At 47.0% G+C, this 13,617-nt stretch overlaps 1 protein-coding gene across 1 annotated transcript in view; it reads right to left on the bottom strand.

The window, feature by feature from the left end:
* Positions 1-668: 668 nt before the first annotated feature.
* kiaa0753 (KIAA0753 ortholog) overlaps positions 669-13,617 on the bottom strand; it is a gene marked incomplete at both ends in the record, with an annotated part of 48,470 nt that continues 35,521 nt past the window's right edge. Inside the window, 2 exons of the mRNA XM_080844936.1 lie at positions 669-807; positions 2,964-3,185. Of these exons, the coding sequence (XP_080701062.1) occupies positions 669-807; positions 2,964-3,185 (361 nt within the window). The remainder of the gene's footprint in view (positions 808-2,963; positions 3,186-13,617) is intronic.

The raw sequence follows: 13,617 nt of genomic DNA, 5'->3' as shown, positions 1-13,617 counted from the left end.
TTCCTGTTTAAATCTCTATTTTTCTACAACGACCTCCCTGAGCTGAGTCTTTCGGATGACACACTGCACTCTTACAAAGGTTTAATTTTTTTAATTTTTTAATTTTAAAGGTTTAATTTTACTTAATTTTTGTGTGTTCTGTTCTGAAGAAAATAAATCTAAAGAGTTTTTTGCAATCTGGTTTGCGATTGGGTCCTTGCCGTGCGAAAGCCTAACAAGAACACTGCATTCTTAAAAAGGGAAATGAGAGACTATATAATCTGGTGTTTTGAATGAATGCGTTTGGTGTGTGGAGAGGTGAATGCACTCTCATAATTCTGTTCAACACTCATCACAGAGGCAGCGACCCACCCATGCATTAGAACCACAGTGAGAACTGGCCTACAGGAGGTGCTCAAAATGGCAGATGCTTGTGTACATTCCATCAGCCAAAGGCTCGGCACTCTTATAAACCCAGTATTTCATAATCCAATTACTTCAACCCCTCTGTTTAAAAGTCCCTGAATAAAAAGAAATATACAAAACTAGAAAAATCCTCTCCAAATGTTTTAAACCTCAAGAGACTTCCTTGAGAATGGTAGAAAACGTCCTCTGACAGCTCAGTCTGGTGCGTCCCATGAGAGATTCTTACTGGCCACGCCCCCCCCCCACCACCACCACCCCCTCCATCACACTGAGGAAGGAGGCGGCGACTGGATTGGCTGCAGGAACTCAGATGTGAAGACGGCCTCGGCGTACTCCTCGCACACGTCCTGGAACTCAGCTGCCACGTCAGCCAATGCCTCGGCCATCAGCGCCTCCGCCAGGCTGTCAAAAGGAAAGAGAGAACACCAACTGATATCTCAGCTGTACCCCATGTGGGTCATTCACTGTAATTAAAAGGTGGAATTAACTTATTAGCTGCCCTTTCACTTTTAATAAGAGTGCTCACTCTGGCAGGGCACAATGTACAAGCCTGGCTGACCCGATCTGGTCACAAGGGAGGCCTTTCCCTGACTGATGAGAAAACAGTCTAAAAATACAGTGGGTTACATATTCCCATTTCCCTGCAGTGTATTCAGTGTTTCTGAGAGGCAGGCGGATTCATGAGAGAGAGAGAGAGCAAACCAATCCAGAGAGATAGAAACATACTTAGAGTGAGAGAAAGAGGGTGAGCAGAGAAAGAGAACAAGAGAGAGACAGCTCAGAGCAGCCTCAGAGAGAAAACATTTATTTATATATTTATATTTCCTTTTTAAACCACTCTGCCATTATTTATATGGTAAAATGTATTCTTGGAACATATTTAATAACAGAGTACTTGGGGCCTGATTTACTAACATGCGACCGCTGCTTAATCTGCGCTCGCACATTAACGCACGATGTTTTTGCGCATCTTCCGTGGTATTTATAAAACCAGATCGCGCTGGGCAATCTGTGTTTACTCCGCCCTATATTGGGCTTGATTTACTAACACTGCGACCGCTGCTTAAACTGCTGTCGCACATTAACGCACGGTGTTTTTGCACATTTTCCGTGGTATTTATTTAGGAAGAGAAAATGAAGGTTCAGCGAAGTGGAGATATATATATTGGTTCACGTTCGCTCAATCACTGAACCTGATTCAATGTGTGCGCTGCTATATTGTTGTTCTGCCCGCCATCACCTACAGCGAGATGTTTAAATGTTGATGTTTAATAACACGATTATAAAGAATATGCTATTGGTGGCATTAATGCATAAACTGTCTATTATAACAATATAGATGTGGACATGGCGAGATTAATAATTTCTACAAGGGACATGGGTTCACTACAATATATATGGACGTGGGTGCAATCAATGGTTCCGATTACGTTCGGAAAGTTTGTGATTTCAAAAAAAGTCCTGTTTGATGTCTCTAATTTCAGCTATGGCAGTGGGGAAATGTATTGACCAGTGCACCGTAGCAATGCGTCGAGCACCTGGGTGAATATTTGGCTGAGTGAAGGCTGAGACTGCAGATGCTATAACTGGTTGAAATTATCCGGAGGCCAATATTTGCAAATTAGTTTTAACAACTGATGGAATGGAATGTGAACGCCGGGTGGAGAGTTCGATGTCTCTCTGATCTGGTCCAGTAATTGAAGTATTGCGTGGCTGGTTAACCTGTACCGTCTAATGATTTGTGGTTCGCTTAACTGAAAATGTGTTATACGGGTTGAAAAAATTATTTCTGTACGCTGTCTCTGTCTTCTTTCTTCGCCTTGCTCTTATAACTGCTGCCATATCAACGGTTTCAGACTCAATGGAAATGCGCTTCCTGGTTAAGACGCGCTTTTATGAGGCGGAGAATTAGCCCGCAAATCAGGGACGTGCGCTTGTCAGGCAGTTTAGTAAATACCACGCAATACATCATTAGGCGCACTCCTCCCATTAAATAGCGCTTTATGCCCACGTTACCACCCACGTTTCGTGCCATCCCACCTGTTGGCAGGTACACACCCCCAAAGCGTTAATATGCGACTCTACTCAAATGCGTCCCCTTAGTAAATACCGTTTTATGTTTACGACCGCTATTTTACGCCAGAAATGGGCGCAATCCTGTTAGTAAATCAGGCCCTTGGTCTCAATCTAAGCTTACTGGCATATAATGAAAATAAAAATAGAAAGTTTGTAGCCTCCTAATACACTGTCTGAACATGTTATTTATAGGGAACGAATAATTGTAGAGTAGGTATTCCTACGGACAAACAATGTTACATTTCTCAATGCAATGGCACAGCAGGTCCAGGTAATGGCAATTGTACTCACCAAGGCTGCTAGTGGTGACTGGGAGGCAGGGTCCCTGTTCTAAAGGTTTAATGGCTAACATTTGTTCCCTAAAGTAAAGTGTTTCCATCTTTAAATGTACACTCATTCCTTATCTAGTGGAAAGTGGCCCTGTGTTGAGATGTGATATACAAATAAACACAGACTATAAATAGAACATGTATGAAGCTCACCTGTCTGCAATGGCCCAGGGGTTGAAGCTGCCCACAGTCTCATGGGAGACCAGCCGCAGGTATGCATCATGATTCTCTCTGTAGCTCAGGATGCTGTTGAGAGCGCTGGTGGGCAGAGACAGCTGGATTCCTCCCTCTCGCTCCACTCTGCCACCGCTGCTCTGCGACTGGGGCTCACGTGCAGGACTGCCATTCTCCGTGCCGGGTCTCTCAAACGGCTCACTAAACGAGAAAGAGAGGCAAGAAATTCATTAGGATTTTTACCACGCTGGTTTAATGGCTTTATCAAGCTCTTTCATCAAAGACATGAGGCCCGTAGAGATTACCCCCGCAGCCCCCACACCGCGGGGGGACCTTGCGTGGCCCCAACCAAAATGTACATTACATGAGATGCACACTATGGTCTTATTGTCTTGTTGGTGTTTCAAGAGTTGGTATAGAAATAAACAAAAACATATATTTAATTGAGCTTTCTGTTTTAGCCAGATTAGTGACGACATAGGTCAGAAGCAGGGGCGTAACTATAGGAGGTGCTAAACCTGGGCCGGTGGGGTGCCCAAAGACGTAGGCCTATACGTCTCTTGACGGGCCCCCCTCCAGCACTGCATCAAATTGTTGACTCACAGATATGCTTGTCTTGAAAGCTAACTGTTTATATTATATTGGCAGTGTCTAATGCTATATATTCTCTTAAAAGGCAAACTTATCTCCATCATGGTTTTTATAACTTGTTGGGGAAAGGTAGCAATTTACAACAAAATCATATGCTTATCCGACATACACTATAGAAACTATCAAAAAACTATTCCATGAAATTATGAAAGTTCTTATTTTCTTTGGTATTTTAGTTATAAGAAATGATGATTGCTGGGTAACATGTATGTTGTTGTCCAATTGTCAAGTCTCCATTTGATCATGTGACAATACAATACGCTAGGCTATAGTTTAACCAATTCGAAGGTCACGACAACCTAGTTCATTAAGCACAACTTTACTCGTAACAATGCCTTTTAAGCATAAGAGTGGAAGTAGAAAAAGGCAAGAGAAAAAAGAACAGGAAGAGAAGGCGACAAAGCTGACAAAATTGGATTATTTTAGCTTTTTAACTAGCCCGTCAACTAGTCGCCAGCCTACGACTAGCAGCAGTGCAGCAGTGCAGCAGTTTAGCTGGAATCAGCATCGCTGCCCTCAGTGGTGTGTCAGCAACCGTAATCAACAGGAAACCTACGGCTATTGTGGTAGATATACATTTCAAGATAGCCTACAATCATTATGGTAGGGCAGGATTACTAGGTTACAAGTTGGGTACAAAAGGGTCACTATTATTATTACTTATTATTATAAGAAATGTTCCCATTGAGAGTCAAACAAGACTTAGTTCATTGTGTAACACCCATCACTTCTGATATATGTAAGGTTGATTAATTAAACACTATTTATATCTATAACAAACATCTTTGATTAGCGCTTTTTTTTAGACCAGGGTGTGGAAGTCTCAGGGTTATTCTGCAGGGGGGCCTCACACGTTTCCGTTACGGTACTGAAAGACATTTATAACTTCATAAAAGAGTTCAGGGTTTGAATACGAATATAAACTGCCGTTTGGCTACACCACATAGCACCAAGTCCCACTGAGCCCCATGGCCTCTACATGACCTGATGTGCTTCAGGCTCTTCCCCCCCTTTGGTGAGGCAGAGCTGGTGTTGGAGCTTCACGCAGGCAGGCAGGCAGGGAGGGGACCAGTGGTGCCCTGGGTGTGCTGGCAGGCAGGCAAGGAGGGGACCAGCGGTAGGCAGGCAAGGAGGGGACCAGCGGTAGGCAGGCAGGAAGGGGACCAGCGGTAGGCAGGCAGGAAGGGGACCAGCGGTAGGCAGGCAAGGAGGGGACCAGCGGTAGGCAGGCAGGCAGGCAGGAAGGGGACCAGTGGTGCCCTGGGTGTGCTGGGCCTCAGCTGGCTGTTGACATGTCCGGGGCACTAATCCCTTCTGCAAGCAAATCAGTGGCAAGGCAGCAACAGCACTCTCACCAGCTAAATTTAGAGAGGAGCGAGGAGACAGCAGCACCAGCGGCAACACGAGCGTCACCACAGCAGCAGCAGCAGCAGCCAGTCACTCGCGGTCAGAGCCCCCCAATTTCACACTCTCGCCCCAGTCCTCCATCCTCCGCTCCAGCTGTGAGTAACGGGCCGCAGCCAGGGGCTGGCGAGGGAAGGGGAGCCACGGCCAAGCCAACTTATCAGAGCAGCAGAGACAGAACGTTTTAATGGCCACAGAACCCCACAGCCTCACGTTTGCAATGTTGCCACCACTGCCCCTGTCCATACCACCTCCGCAAGGTGCTCCCTTTGTCCTTCCAAAACTAGTGATGTGCCCACACGCTGCCGCCAACCACAGCCAACCCAGTGCTTGATGGCGCTTTAAGAGCAGAGCACTGCTCCTCTGAACTGCAAGGGGCCAAGGTCAAGTGGAGAAAAAACAGTGGTGCTGGATTTCACTGTGGTCCAGACTGCTTGACACTGGACCCACGGAGGAATTACAGGACGCTGGAGGAAGCCTGGCAGAGCATGAGGGCTGGGCGACAAGCCTCATTCTGTGAGCCGTTTTAAAGCCGGGCACAGAGTAGGGGGCTGACTGTCAAAACATGCCCACACCCACCAATCATGCTTGCACAGAATGTGCCAAATTGAAACAGCATTACAAATATTCCAAAATATTCCTACCAGGTGAGCTATATTACAATATAAATCCCTGAAATCAAATTCAGAGCTGAGCTTGCATGATAAAGACCATTTTGACTTTCATATGCTTCTTTGAAAACGGTCTATTGATGAAGGAAACAGGGGGCCCAGGTCCAGTACAGTCCAACAGAGCTGAGAGACTCAAATCTGCTCCAAAGATAGCAGGGGCTAATTCAGAAACAGAGGGGGATGCGACCGTCTGGGGCGACTGTCTGGGGCGACTGTCTGGGGCGACTGTCTGGGGCGACCGTCTGTTCACACAGAACCGGAGTGCATTCGCTCTGGGTGTCATTACTTGAGCAGACCGGGGTGTACACGCCCTCACAAGCCTGCTAGCCCGCTAGCCTTTGAAGGCAGCCCCACAGGGCTTAGTCTAGTCTGGCCAAAGTGTTCCTCGCTGGAAGCCAGAACTAGCGATACAGTGAGGGATGTTGACCATCTGTGCCAGCTGCCGGGCCCCCCTCGAGCCTGAGGGTGGCCATATGGAGTGCCCCTCCTGTCTGGGCATTGAACATCTGAGACAGGGGCTGAGAGTATGCCTGCATGAGCTGTAACTGCTTAAGCCTGACAGCCCGGGCAGTTAGGTTAGTTCAGCTGGAAACAGGCACTGCACAGTGCAGTGAACGGACTCAAGAGAGAGCGCTGCGCCCGACCAAGCGCCAGAGCACTACGCCCACCACCTCTAAGCGAAGATGAAGAGGGGTGGAATGGCGCAGAAGGTTGACTCAGTGGCCACAGAGCTGGAGAGCATTAAGGCGCTGCTTGCTAATTTGCAGCCTCCAACCGGGGCAGTGCAGGGTAGTAGCGCTCACGCTCGAACCCCCCAGCCAGACAGGCGGAATGGTCACCAGCAGCGCTGTCGCCAGTAAGAGCCCAGGACCAGGACACACTCTTCGCTATGGCGTCAGAGAGATGGGATATGGGACAGGGGGACAAGGCCGCGTCATACGAGGCAGCCCCCCACAACTCTCAGGCTTGCTCCCAGGGTACAGCCCGGAGTACGGGGGTGGATTCAGAAACTGACCAACCTTCCATCAGGTCCACCCTGAAGGCAGCGTTAGCGCGTCTAGTAGGGCTGTAACGATACACCTACCTCACGATTCAATTCGTATCACGATTCTTGACCCACGGTTCGATACACCCCACGATATTATTATTATTATTTTTTTACCTCGCGATTTTTAAAACATATTTTCTAATTCACATTAGAATAAGTTTGAGCTATAAAAAAAATGAAGAAACAATTTATAACCAAATATTGAGGTTTTTATTACTCAAAGCAATGCTGTTGAAAAACATTCAACAAACTTCGGAACCTGATATCTATCTGCAGAGCAAATGTCAGGCTCATACAAAAACATTAACGTGAATTACTTGATGCTAATACCTAGCGCGGTCTCTATAGGATTTCCCATATACGTTAGCATTAAGCTAACGTATTTTCTACCACAGTAAAACATGCAATACTATGTGATTGTTTTTAGAAAACGAATGTTACGTGATGAGATTACTAAAATGTAGTCTGCATGTCTGCTCAGTTTAGCAGTGCTACCCAAGCAAAGGTTTGAAAAGAACTTCAAGCTTCAGACTTTCTGTTAGGGAAACAGCTTTCTATCTGCCAAGCAAATGGCAGGCTCATGACAACACACGCAACCTTTGGGAGCATGAACTGCACTGAGTAAATTTTGCGCAACAATTAACCCCAACGCTGAAGCAAGCAGCCGCCTTTACTAGCGAACCAAACTTTTTGTATCAAGTGACCGCTGAGGGCATGTCGCGGTTCTGCCTCCTCGCATCGCGATGCAGGTTCGTGGCCCAGAGTGTCGCGATTTCTCGGTTCGATCCAATATCGTTACAGCCCTGGCGTCTAGGGCTGGACCCTGCCCCAGTGGCAGTGCCTGGGTGTGTTTTTTAGAACGGCGATGCAGCAGACACCCTTTACTGTCCCGCCCTCAGCTCCGTACATTGAGGAGCTACGGAGGTGATGGGCAAACCCCAGACAGTATTCCCACCATAGGACTGCAGGGTCCTGTCGGCCATGCAGGGCGCGTCCACCTATGGGCTGGATGGGATGCCTAATATAGAGCCGGCGATGGCGGCTTTAATACTGTCCCCCGAGGAGGCGCTTAGGCCCCATGCTCGTTGCCCCCGCCGCAATGTCGGTTGACGGACGACCTCATTGTAAGGTCTTATGAGGTAGCAGCTCGTATGGCACCCATCGGAAACTCAATGTCCCACTTAATGCTGGCTCTCAACCAGACATTACAGGCGACAGAGGATGCATCTGCATCCCAGGGTCTGGGTGACTCCTCGCTACAGGCCTTTGCCTTCATGTCGAGGGAGCTCGGTAGGCTTATGTCCTACCTGACCCTAGCCTGTCGCCAGATATGGGTGGCCCAGTCCCACCTAACCGATCCAGGCAGGAGGGCACTGCGTTCTCTCCCTGTCGTCCCTGGTGAGTTGATTGGTCAGGCCGCACACCAGGCCCTGGAGCGCAGCGTGCAGGTCATGCAGGCCAGACAGCAATTTGCGAGCCTTCGTCGGGAGAACCCGGCTAGGCGCGGGCCCCCACAACTAAGAGCGGAGGCACCCGCACAGTGGCCAGTCAGGCAGATTTCGGCAGTCCGACAGATCTCGTCCACCTCTCCCCACTCAGACACCTCGCCCTACACAGGGTGCCCAGGCCTCGCCCCGCTCCCCCTCTAGGGATCGGAGGGGGCGGGCGGGCAGGCGGTGACAGCAGCACTCCGGCAGTTGGCTGCTTCTCCAGCCAACAGCTCAGGCGCTGGGAAGCGGTGATATCGGACCACTGGGTGCTGTCAACCCTGTCTCAGGGTTACAGGATCAAGTTCCAGAGCCGACCGCCAACATTCTGTGGGGTCGAGACCACCATCGTCTCCAACCCAGGAAAGGCCCTAGCCCTGCGTCTTTGGAGATTGGCGCTCTCCTACAGGCCAATCCTAGATCTCAGACACTTGAACACTCACCTCAAGACACTGAGGTTCCACATGCTGCGCACCAGGGAGGTCCTGCACAGCATCCGGGAAGGCAATTGGTTCACCACCATCGACTTGAAGGATGCGTATTTCCACTTCCCAATCGCCCCACACCACAGGCAATTCCTCAGTTTCGCCTTTGAGGGTCAGGCATACCAATTTCGGGTCCTGCCATTTGGTATCTCTGGCCTTTTGTGCTGGTGCACATTGACGACGTCACCCAGGTAAGGCTGCACGATTATGGCCAAAATCATAATCGTGATTATTTTGATCAATATTGTGATCGCGATTATTTTTCACGATTATTCATACATTTAAGGTAGGTCTAATTATTTTCTGCGATCAACGGAAAACAGACAGAATTCGCGGAATGTACCCTTTGAAAATCTTTCAATCGCCATTTTGTGCATAAAACTCGCCCAAATTCCCCTGTATTTTGGCCTGCAAGCCTGCATTCTTTCAAATACACACAACAACGATTGCAACGATGAACAAACATTAATTAAAGAACAAGAACAAAACCACTGAGAAAATGTCACGTCTGCACTGAGCTCTGCTCAGGGCACGACCCCTTTTCAACAGTTGACCCACACACACCTCACATTCACTCGCTCGTCTTCTCAATCACAATAAAAACATTTTTTAGTCTTCTGTTCTGTTGATGGCTGGCAAATAACAATATTAGTAGGTTTGGGTCACTTGTGGCACATATTATTCACTAATTTTAAGCCATTAATCTACCTCAGGGTGAACAAAATGATCTGATACGAAAATGCATTTATTTTTTTTACGGAATATCATTGGCCCTAGTTAGTTAGCGCAGAGACTGGCATACGCTCATTCGGAATTCATACTTTTAGCACTCTGTGGATGGGAACCAAAGCAGGACGGGCTCTTCTCTGACTTGTCCTAATATGACAGCAGGAGTGTTCGCTAGTCACGACAACTGTTTAGCTACATATGAAAACTGATATTTAATGACGAACCTCAGTAACGGTACCCATTAAACCTGTTTTGACTAAATACTAGTGGTGATTGTGGCAAATAACCCACGATCACTTTATTTATTGCAGAAAAAAGACAATTCCTGTGACAGTCGATGTTATCTGCAAGAAGTAACATAGCTAGCTACTTGCCAGTTTCCAGCTTGCTGCTAGTATGAAGTGTTTAGCTGCTGGCTAGTCTACTGCTAACTGCCTCAAGATTCCTGCGCTAGCAAGAAGCCTTTGCTTGTTTAGGTGTTGTAGCTAGCAGTGAAAACACAGTGATCATGGAATAAATTACTTTCAAACATCGACGTCAACTTTGAAATATCAGCAGCAAGAGCTAGCTACAACAGTTAGCAAGCAAAGGCTTCTTGCTAGCAGAGGAATCTAAAGCCTGAAGGTAGCTATGTTACCTACTTCGTCATTTAATATCAGTCTTCACCATACAAACACATATGTAGCTCCTTAACAGAGTTTTGGTAAACGGTTGTCGTGAATGAGACTTTCCTGCTGTCAAATCCGGACCAGCCAAAATCAATCAGAATGAAGCCTTGCAAAATCACAACAACCTTTATTGCTGGTTACAATGGGGTTGGCAAGTCGATGCGTCACCAAGACCAAAATCGTCACTTCCGGATCCATCGCTAGCAATTTTAACATAGTAAACGTCAACATCGAACAGTTACATCAGTTTTCTAGTCGACACCCACATATTTTAGCTAATGTTTCTCCTCACCTCCACCTCATATTCTTTTTTCTTCATGGAAGCCTGAACTTTCCCTTTCAAGCTGCCACCTGTAATAACATTCACACTCACAACTCTGTTTGAAATTGTAGCGTGGCTAACGTTAGCACAAACAGCACTGGGTCCTTTTTGTTAGTCGCATTTCATGGAGTTCATTGAATGAGATATAAAGGTCTGATCGACTTACTTTAAAATGTAGATGAATCCTCGTGGTCTCGTCTTTTCAACGAGGTGTTCCTTGCCTTCGTCACCTTAGCAGGCGTTTTACAATCCAACCGTAAATATTGGCTTTAACATTACAGTATACATTGGCAGCTGAGGATTTGGATCCGTGACGTCACACTTGCCAACCACATAACGGTCCTATCAGATAGTACACTGTCTAAGATATCTTAGATTTACAATGAAATTGTTTCTTTTGGGATATTTTCGCGACTGTTGTCGCATCCACACCACAACAAATGGCGGGCACTTTTAACTTTCTGTGGGTTGTCACCGACTATGTCTATGTTGCAACAAACTGTCAGCTAGACTTTCGGACACAAAGACGGCGGCGCTTTAACGCAGTGACTTCACAGGGTATCCATGAATTGGCAGCTTCAAGGCTTCATCAATGCTATCTAATGAAAATGACCGTCACTCGGACGATTTCAAGGTATTTTATGAACCCGGAAAAGACAGAATAACGGGTTTCAAGCACGCATTTTAAACGGCATGATCGCAGACGATCATGCTCATTTAATCGTGGCAGCCAAAATCGTGATCGCGATTAAAATTCAATTAATCGTGCAGCCCTACACCCAGGTCACAGGTGACTTTGTAGGTATTAACACTTAACCTACACGTACGTGCAATGTATAATTCGGTGCTGAAAGCACCGCCTCTGGCGGTCATCCGAAACTCATAGAACCGTGGTTACCTTCGCTTGGCATTCCCCCCCCCCCCCCCCCCCAATGACACACTCACACACACACACACACACTCTCTCTTGACTCCCCAATCACATCACCAAAAAAGAAGTTGGAAAAACAGACGTGGCAAGTAAACAGTTCCACTGAGCTACATTACAAATCATATAATCGTCTTGTTTTGAATTATGGCGTGTTCTCCCTTCCTCTGCCAATTCCACTCTTGGAGCCTAGAGAAAATAGTCCCCCTTTGTGTGGCTATGCAACAGCCAAACAGCATCGGGAACATCACATCTGTTAGCCTAGAACCAAACGTTTGTTGATGATTAGCTAGGAGGTCGACATTGATCTCGCACCATTTTATTCATTCACATTGCTCATTTTATAAAGTTGCCATTAAAATAACAAAAACGACAATGGGACACTTTCAACTTTGTTGATATTTGTTTATATCGATTTGGATATCGCCACTAACTCTGCCTCAATGAGGGAGGCGTGTGAGAGCAACGTTATACTTATTAGCAGCGAGGCTAGCTAGCTACTATGTGTTTCAATGGATTTTTGGTCTAAGCGTTGGCAGCTACCTACAAATTATATTCGAGAGCTTCAGACATACATTACTCTGCAACATTCGTGTAGCACATAATCAACTAACAGAGTCAATGTAGACATATAAAAAGTCGTGTAGATAGCTTAATTCACATACAACATTTCCCACTAACAGGCTACCAGCACACCGCCATCTTGGCTCGATTTCGAATCTACTGTTATTTTTGAGTGTGTACTGATATGGAACGCTCAGGTAAATGCAAACAGGTCGTACAGTACCTTTATCGCTGAATTAAGAACACCCCGTGACTCACTCTCAACCAATCAGAATGCTTGATTTCATCTACCCGTGTTATAAACACAGGTAATTAGAGATTAGGCGCCACATAATGAGCAGGGAACAGTAATCAGCAGCTGTGGCCCAATATCTGCTCTGCCAGATCTCCAGCACTGACTCTCACCTCACGCTGTTCGCTGTTGGCCTCAGCTCCTCACAGGGCCAGAGCCCACGCCGCTCAGGGCTTTCACACTTCCCCTGCTCACCGTCAGAACACAGGGTGCTTAAGAAATCCTCTCCAGCCCTCCAATTCCTTTCACGATTACAACCTAAACAGGACTATTCATTATCTAAACTATATCTCACTATTTCCTGTTGGGTTTGGGGTATGTGTTTAGTTTCATACCTGTGTGTCAACTCCTCAGCGATGAACATTGTGCAGCAATGCTGCAACACTTCCACTTGAACTAACAGGAGAGTCACTTGCACTCTTAGGGCCCTATCTTGCACCCAGCGCAATTGACATTGTCACCGACGCATGTATCATTCCTGTCTTGCACCCGGCGCACAGCGGGATTTTCCCTGCCGCGCGTCGAAATTAACTTGCGCCGACATGGGCGGGGGCGGGACAGAGAAGGCGTTTCTCTGGCGCAAGTGGTATTTTGCAGTTTCAAAACAACGCCGTGCGCCGTTGACCAGAAAAAAGCTGGTCTAATGTCACAGGCGCATTGTCTAGAGTCTGTGGCGGGTATTCAGACGCTATTTTAAGGGCGCGTGTACTTGCCCGTACAGTATGGGACATATAGGCTACACGTGACGGTACTTCTGTCGTCTACACGAGAGATTTACACCAATTTTTTGGCAAGCCATATATAATTGCAAGGAAAATAAAGTATTTACCACTTGAGGAAATCATTGTGATATCCATATCCAAGATATTTTAAAAATAGGCATATATACATCTAGTGTACACATTGACCCAAATGATTCAGGTTAATTGTAATGGCGGTTCTGATCTCTGCCATCTCCTGGCAGATGAGCTGGGGACAGACGCACACTGTCCCTATCACAGTCTGCGGCGAGATAAGGAGAAAAGGGAGGGAGAGATCCGAAGAGAAGAGAGAGCCTGATCAGTGGCTGGCCGCTCTCTCTCTCTCTCTCTCTCTCTCTCTCTCTCTCTCTCTCTCTCTCTCTCTCTCTCTCTCTCTCTCTCTCTCTCTCTCTCTCTCTCTCTCTCTCTCTCTCTCCTCTCTCTCTCTCTCTCTCTCTCTCTCTCTCTCTCTCTCTCTCTCTCTCTCTCTCTCTCTCTCTCTCTCTCTCTCTCTCTCTCTCTCTCTCTCTCTCTCTCTCTCTCTCTGGCAGATGAGCTGGGGACAGACGCACACTGTCCCTATCACAGTCTGCAATAAGTTCGGCTATACATGCAGTTACGTCAGGTCTAGTCCGACATGCTGG

This window comes from Sprattus sprattus, assembly GCF_963457725.1.
Source record: "Sprattus sprattus genome assembly, chromosome: 9".
Classification (NCBI taxonomy): Eukaryota; Metazoa; Chordata; class Actinopteri; order Clupeiformes; family Clupeidae; genus Sprattus; species Sprattus sprattus.
Note: the sequence above shows the minus strand (reverse complement) of the source record. Positions and strands in the feature narration are given on the sequence as shown.